This window comes from Bombyx mandarina, chromosome 19 (assembly GCF_030267445.1).
Source record: "Bombyx mandarina strain Sakado chromosome 19, ASM3026744v2".
Taxonomy (NCBI): Eukaryota; Metazoa; Arthropoda; class Insecta; order Lepidoptera; family Bombycidae; genus Bombyx; species Bombyx mandarina.
In genome coordinates, this window is record NC_143225.1 from 14,250,029 (window position 1) to 14,258,703 (window position 8,675).

General features: G+C 39.6%; 2 protein-coding genes across 2 annotated transcripts; both read right to left on the reverse strand.

The window, feature by feature from the left end:
- Positions 1 to 915, reverse strand: LOC149500908 (uncharacterized). The gene has a single exon (XM_089735506.1). The coding sequence runs from the start codon at positions 913 to 915 to the stop codon at positions 1 to 3; it is 915 nt and encodes a 304-aa protein (XP_089591632.1).
- A 6,285-nt stretch (positions 916 to 7,200) lies between these two features.
- LOC149500909 (uncharacterized) lies at positions 7,201 to 8,134 on the reverse strand. Its single transcript, XM_089735272.1, has one exon. The coding sequence runs from the start codon at positions 8,118 to 8,120 to the stop codon at positions 7,323 to 7,325; it is 798 nt and encodes a 265-aa protein (XP_089591398.1). The 5' UTR covers positions 8,121 to 8,134; the 3' UTR covers positions 7,201 to 7,322.
- Between the last annotated feature and the right edge of the window lie 541 nt (positions 8,135 to 8,675).

Sequence of the window (8,675 nt, forward strand, 5' to 3'; positions counted from 1 at the left end):
TTATCGACTGCCTGTGGCATTTCCCGACTCGTTGTAGTCGCACGGCTTCTGGCATTTGCTTGCCTTAACCCCGAACTTCGCGTGGTACCAACAAACGGGGTACCGTCGATAGTTGGAAGCAGATCGTGTTCTGCTGCGGGATGTCGAACGCCATCGAGGTCGAGAACGGTTCGAACGGTTCTGGGAGCGGTTTGTGGCGCGAGTCTGGTCTTCGAGCTTTAATGCGAGGCGTTCCACCATTTTCCTCAGCTCTGCGATCTCACTGGACTGGTTGATACTACTCGTCCCGCATGTTGAAGTGGCTGCGACGTTGCATGGAGTAGTTATTTCCTGTATTCGGTCAGCGAGGTCCGATAGCTGTTCAAGCGAATGAGTAGGCTGCGATGCTAGTACCGTCTGGATACTGTTCGGCAGGCGGTTACTCCAGATAGTTCGGATAAACTCATGTGGGACGGACGGTCCGGCCAGGTCCATAAGATGTCTTAGAAACTGCGATGGTTTTCGGTCGCCTAACTCCTCATGAGTTAGCAATTGCTTGACCTTCTTTTCATGGGAGGCGGAGAGACGTCTGATGAGCTCGCTCTTAATTTTATCATAGCGATTGCTGGTCGGAGGATGCACGATAATATCCTTTACCGCCTTCGCATGAGGAATATCTAGGTTAGTGATAACGTTGTTGAACTTGACGTGGTCCTCTGTAATACCATAGTTTTCGAATTGACCTTCTAGAAGTGCGAACCAAATTTCTGGGTCTTCTGGAGAAAACGGAGGCACCTTCAAATTAAACTTCCGAATGTCGGACGGCAAAATGTCGTTATCGTGTACAGTGGAAACGCGCATTTTTTTCGTTCGTCGGGGTTTTACGCTGCTACCTCCATGAGAACCAGCGGTCGCGACAGAATCACTGCTGCTCATTATGGTGTTCTTCAGGGGTCACCAGTATAGACGTCGGGGTCACCAGTATAGACGAGAATGAGTTGGTCTCCCGTATGGATGTGGATGAGTATGTATGTGTCGTCCGGACGCGTAGCGTAATGTGGTAAAGGTAAGTAAGTACCTGAGTAGGCGTCGACGGTGTTCGGTTAATAAATTAAGTACGACACCTTGCACACCAATTAAATGTTTATTCAATTATACTTAGTCCACACGAAAATACAACACAGTCTATATTATTAAAATTATGAAGGATTGAAGGTTACGAGCACAGATATATATTCAGTTTATAAACAGTACACAGAAGACACTTTACACTTTACGACAATACTATTACAATAAACACAAAGCAAGCGCGTTATCACAAGAGATGCAAAAGCTTCGAAAGCAATAAACCGTATATAATTAGCAAAAGCGACGTGCGTTCAGTACGAGGTAAGTTTCGACTGGGGGGCGTGGCTAGCCGCGATCAGCTGCGCCAGAGTACATTTCCCAGCTACCCGCGATATTCCGTTCAAGCGCGTGTGTCCACAGCGTGAACGCACGGGCGACCAGCTGATTGACGCGGCACGATAAATTGTCGTGTGTGTATGTCTTTAATATATAACGTAGTAATAATATATTAATAGATATGTTATATGTGTGAATGTATATTCTGTCTGTATTAATAATTATATGAAATAAATATATTATATAAGTTTTATATTGTGAAGAGTAAATGTGTATGTGCATGGAATGTGGGATAAGCCCACACTCTAAATTCTAACTTATTTAGAGCAGTTGTATCTGTAGAGCGTCCAGTCTAAAGAGGCCACCGAGGCTCCAAATACATTCCGTCACTCATTTAAATTTGTTGCGACATCCGCGCCACGTCTCGACGTAGAGATTGCTCACCATACTCTATCTCTAGGTTTCCGTGAGCAGTGAACACCAGGAATGCGGTGAGCTCGGCTGCGCATCTTTACCTATAGTAAAATCTACATATATACATACGTCTAAAACAAGTTTGGTGTTGAAATGCGTTGAGCAAAATACTGTTGATAATGTCATAGAAATAGTTTTAAAAATATCAACTGTGAGCCCCTGCGTTCTCTCTCTGCGATCACAGAAATATTTTTCATTAAGTTTCATCAAGCGTTGGATTGTGGTGTTCGTATTTCCCAGAAGCCTCGAGACACAGCGGTAAACAGCTGGACTCGGTGGTTGGGTCGTGTCTTTGTAGATACAAACTCATATTTATTTGAGCAATATTCAGGGACTATTTTATTACACTTGTTTGGTTTGAAAGTCAACATTTTCAGTATTTTTCGTTTATTAAAAATGTTAATGTAGATGAATGAAGTGTTTTATCAGTGTCTTCCATATTGTTTGCATGCTCAAAATATTTACTTATTTCTTAAAACATCTCCGTTAAATTGTCCGTCTGCTAACAGAAATAGTTTTATGAAGGTGTTGCATTTTAATATATTTGTAGAGTTGCTGATATATTCCAAAGAGTTGTCGGTTCGGTATGACCGTGTGTCCGAAGGGCGACGCATAATAAATTAGATAAGCGAAGTTTGTCCGCTCCGCGCCCCGCGGCCCGTGTCGCGGCCCACTGCCCCTGCCCACTGCCCACTGAATACGGACCTCTAACGAAACACACACGGTTAGTTCAACGGTCCCTTGCGCGATAAAGGGACAAATACACGTAAATATCAGGTATTTACTAATGCGATGTCTAGTTTAATGTCACTTTGTTGTGGCGATAAAGGTCGTCTGTACTGAATTCATTTTAACGATTTCGCTATTTTGGCGTAGTCGGTTTGGCAAGTTTTATAATTAATGTTAAAGTGTTTGTTAGTAAGTGAGCTGTACGAGTCATGTATCGTACAGGGCACGCGCGCATTCACATCAGCACTTTTACATTGCTTTACTCAAACCGTAGTATAAAGCGCCAGTACACGTTCAGCACTCATATACAGCGGTACTCACCACATCAATATACATAGATAGATAGAATTAGTTACTTGTTAGAAAAGTATATAATAAACGGATATTCTTTGACTATCAGTGATTTCTTCCTATCTAACTCTCAAGTTGTGTGCGCCACATTCAGCAGCGCTTACATCTTTATGGTCCTTCGAGCCCAATATGAACCAGCGACTTATGGATTATATTATTTTTATTTATAGTACGAGGTAACATTTTTTATTGTCTACAAACTTCAAACTAAAGCAGAAAAAAACCGTAGCGATATTGACACGCGGAGATGCGGCAGTTAGTTCGCCTGGTTTGTAAGCCGTACTCATCTCTGTAACCACATTATGTACGCATTGGCTTCATGAGTAACTAATTTGATTACATCCACAACATGTAATAAAAACCTTCAGTTTTTTTTTTTGTTGCTTAAATGGGTGGACGAGCTCATAGCCCACCTGGTCTTAAGTAGTCACTGGAGCCCATAGACAACTACAAGGTAAATGCTGCCACTCACCTCGAGACCTGAGTTGTAACATCTCAATTTTACAGTACAACCGGCTGCCCCACCCTTCAAACCGAAAAACATTTCTGCTTCACGGCAGAAATAGACAGGGTGGTGCTACCTACCCGTGTGGACTCACAAGAGGTCCTACCAAAGGTAATTACGAAAATTATAATTTTGCGGGTTTGATTTTCATTAAACGATGTTACTCCTTCACCGTGGAAGTCAATCGTGAATATTTGACAAGTACGTATTTCGTTAGAAAAATTGGTACCCGCCTGCGGGATTTGAACACCGTTCCATCGCTAGATACGAATGCACAGAACGTCTTATCCTTTAGGCCACGACGACCACGAGTTATTATTATTTTATAGTATTTATCGGCTGGAAAGTATAACGCAACTTTTACTATCAAGGATATTTACAAGGAAAACATAAACAAGAAGAGAGCATCACAGGCTGTTAATGAAGACTCAATATAACGCGGCTCATCAACGCTGTCGGTGATCAACTCAATACACTCTTATACGTTTATATCATCCTGGTAGGTACGGTTGGAACTGAGCATTGACGAAAAATAAAACAGACGTACGACTATTTTTATAGATGAATCTTTTGGTTATGCCTATGCATGTTGTGTGTTTTCAAAAGTATTCATTTCCGGACTAGAACATAAAAATATTAAACAGAGATAATATTTAGTTACGTGTAAAACGAATCACTTTTAAACACTTTAAATTCAAATGCTCTCACTTAGTGCAATAAATGCACATTACGTTCACGTAACCAATATGCGTAATCATTTTACTATACTAGGGCCACTAGTGCACCAATAGAAGTTTCTCAATATTTCACTATAACGTCATTGCGTACTTCAATAAACGTCTAAAGGCTTATGTTATCCTGGTACTCCAATATCTATTGCGGACGATAAGTCGAGTTATGAGCCACTTCTCTCAGCTTACGAGCCGTCTTATGTCAACGTAAATAAGACATCACGACTTAAGAGCGTCCTTTACTTTACCTTCAATCTTGGCTCCAGATATTTATCGTTATGGTTATTGTGTATCGTTAATATGTTTGTCACCCAGTGGTTCGCCACCATAATGTAGGGCTGCTCGTCGTGTTTATCAGTTCTCAGATTGAATCGTTGGTGCGGTGGCGCCCAGGATCGTGGGTTCGATTCCCGTATCAGGCAAATATTGGAATAATGAACTGATTTGTATGTTCTTTGTCTGGCTATCTATTATTTGTATATGTATATATATTTAAACTTATGTAAGTGTGTACATCAGTGTCTGGTTCCCATAACACACTGTGTCATCGTATTTTAGGGCCGGAATCCGTACGCGACTTGTTCCCTGTTATTTATTTATTCTTGGGGGCCATCCTTCAGATAAGACAGTTTGCCGTTACTACACTATTGACACATGTCTCAAAGTGGGTTCTGGAAGTGATATTACCCCCCGGACCCCGGCTAACACAAACATTACAGTTTGCTCATTCTTCTATTATATTACGCACAAAAAGATAAGTACTTAGATATAAATATTCAGAACAGGTATATTGAGGTGCTATGTAAGAACGTGTAGAATCTGAGAACGAAAGTGGCTTGATGCGGAAGGATACTCGCTACACGGCTACCAGACGCTGACACAGTGTGCGTTGAGCAGACAATAGATTTCTTAAAATTCCTGAAGTAACTAGCGCGTTATGAAAAGTAAAATAAAAAATATTTAAATTTGTTGATTATAATTAATAAGCGTTGATATTTAATCTCAGAAAGGTTTTAATATTAATTAAGTAATTACTACTAAAATTTCGTCAGAGCTGCCTAGCGATTAACAATCTATCAAATTTTAACTTTAAAAGTTTCAAAGTAATCTTTTCAGAATGTAAAAATCAATTTTGTTTGTTTAATGAAGTTACGTACGCGCTACGAGTATGTTACATCATATTATTATTATATTATGTCAAACGAGTTGTTCTAACAAATTTGTGTATTTCCCTGTGTATTGGAGCTGCTTGCGGTGTCAACCGCGGAGTGTGTTCACTACAGTAGTTTGTTCGGTGTTCGCGAGCGGTCGACACAATTAACAAACACTTTAAGTGTTCACAGAGGTCAATCAACGGTGACAGTGACGTCTCCGAATAGTAAAGAAACTTTTGTAAGGTTAACTCAACTAGATATTTTAAAAAGTCACGTTCAAATTTTCATTTATTTCGGAGTATTTTAGTTTGGCTCATCAAAACTTTTGTATTGAAAACTAAATATCGACTTTCGAACCGAGTTGACTTTCTGAATCATCTATACAACACAACAGGTATGCAATACGTATTACCTAGCACCAGGATTAAAACGACACATCTAGAATGGCTTCTCCAAGCTAAAATAGTCTTTTTCACGGGATATTAAAAACTATTTTTGCTTCGTAATAGAACCGTGGTAATAATATTATCTGCTTAGGTGTAGACAGCACGATGACGGGGAGACACTCATGAGCTTCACCAAAGAATTTACAATTACATCTTTTCTTCGTGTTCCACGATCCCTTGCATGGGGTCTCGGTAGTGCCGGGTCGGGCGCGACGACAGATGTGAGTGAAGAGGGTTGGAGTGGAATGCTTTCATATTAGTCTGACCTTTAAAAAGACTGAGCGTTGTTACTTGATTACGCCAAAGACATATGTACACATATGATTATAAAAATGTATCTAATTCATCTCTTCCATTGTTGCTCTTAAATCTGAAGCAGTATTTTAAAAATCTCCACGTACTAAGGATTATATAATGTTGCATTTATATAAGCGGATTCTAATAAGACTTTGAAACATATTACAATATGAACAATAGTTGACACGGCGACTCACCAAACTATAGCAAATACACGGCTCTATTGAACGCGTGAAGTCTCTATCAGCGGAACTGAATCATAACCGCACACTGAGCGCCTATCGCCTCAGATACTATCGCGTTATTCGGCTCACACCTCTATTGTGCTATATGTTTGAACATTCACATTGAGAGAAACAGTACGGCAACAATTGAATTTTATGAAAACAAATGTCTATGTCAAAAACGAACATCTTTTATTCAAAGTGGATGACAATAAATTTGTGTATTTTGATTACGTTTGCATTCTTTTTAGTAAACTTTAAATTTATTCTTAAAACAACACTTCTCTATTTTCAATGTTTGCCCATATGTACCACTTAATTTATAGCTGAAGGGCCTTGTGGTTTTAAAAACAAATGACAATCTATGAAATTACAATAATTATAACATCCGAATGTAGCTAGCTATATATATGTCTAGGTATAAAGATTCCTCAATGTATTTTTTGAGCTAACTTTTGTATTCTTAATATGATGTACTGATTAGAGGCTAACTTTGCATTCCTCATTTTGTGTCTAAAGTTAATTCTTAAATGTTAAATTTTATCATGATTATAAAGATTGTCTTTATCCCATTAAGAAATGATGAGTGTAAGTTATTACATTAATTTAGTATTGTATAACTTTCTTGAAAATATATCATTTCTGAGGCCGCAGCATGTTGGAAACCCAACAAAATTGGTATAAAACCTTTTTTATTGTTGTGGTTGTGGTTTTTGACATTACATTTTAATTTTGAATTTTAGAATGTCTTAGTTTTGTTAATTCTCTTTTCATCCGTGCTATTGTACGCGATTTATAAAATTTCTAAAATATACAAATTTTATACGTGCAATCCTCGCGAGTTTATTTATCAAGTTCCTTGCTAAACCTAATAATACAGTCCACTACAATATGAATACAGTAGTAACCACTCTATGTCAATATTAGCTATCATTATGTCAATCAGTTAATTAATTTGGAGAAAAAATAAAATAAAAAGAAAATCATACACATTTCATAATGAGGAGTAAAATAATAATAAGGATATGTCAGTCTTGTCCGGTAATTATACACATCCATTTATGTTGGATCGGACAATCAGCGCGAGAAGCAATCATCCCGAGGATGCCATTACTACTGTCTCTCACTCGTCTTAAAAAAGAGGCAACCTTTTTTCGGATTATAGCTTGATAGACATCCGTCCGGGCATCAGCAAACATTTGCGACGCACTGCAGTAGGGAGGCAGCCGCAATAGCACCCTAAAGATGTTGTTATATTGAACGCGCAGGACCCTGGCAGCCCGTTGAGTATGATTCACCCATAGACTGCTCGCGTAAAACGATTGGCAAAATGCCTTAAACAAAGAAATTTTTACTGGGGAGGAGCACCGAGCGAATCTACGGGCAATCATGTTTCCTCGGACCGCCAATGCCCTGCGCTCCCGCTCCAAATTTGCGTCATCGGACAAATCATCCGTTACAATGTGGCCCAGGTACTTAAAACTGGTCACTCTCTGCAGTTCCTCATCATATAATTTAATTGAAGGAACACGAACTGGAACGGGTTCACCTGACTTACCCTTGAAAAGCAGAACTTTACTTTTTGCTTTACTGTAGGTCAGTCCATGTTCCCCAGCGTAGGTCTCGCATATAGCCAGCATCTTACGAATAGCACCTACCGATGGTCCCAGCAGCACCATATCGTCCGCGTAGCTAATATTATTGACGCATACACTATCAATATGACAACCGGTATGAGTGATGCTGAGCTCACCGATAAGGTCATTTATGTACAAGTTAAATAACAAAGGAGAGGTCAGCCCACCCTGCCTCACGCCACACTCCATGCCATATGGCCCGGACAAAGCTCCCGCCCATCTCACCTGGTTCCGCTGGCAGTGATACCATTCATGCAACACTGATATGACCTCAACCGGTTTAGTAGATAGTAAGTTAAAGTCATTTTTTATAATAAAAAAACATTTCTATCTATCAAAATATGCCAGTGCAGTGATCATTTTTTAATGCTTTTGCTTTCTTGAAAAGTCGGGTGTACGGGACCTAACAGATTCTTGAAAATCGTTTTGTAGTGCCTTTAGGTTATTAATTTTTTTCCCGCTAAGAAGTTGTCTAAGCTTTTAAAAAATCAGTAGTCTGTTGGGGCAAAGGCAAGTCTCCTCACTCCTCTCCTGCATCTCCCAAAACTTATTTGACGCTACTGACGAACACGTGAATTTAGCATACTGAATAATCCCAGCGTTGTGTTGTTAGTTGTATTGTCGATATAGATTAAGCGCTGATCCAGGGTCGTTAATCATCAGTCCAGTGTTTGCATTAGTGCGTCGTCGAGCCGCACGGTGGAGCGGTGCTGTAACGCAATTATTCCTGAAGAGACTGTTCAA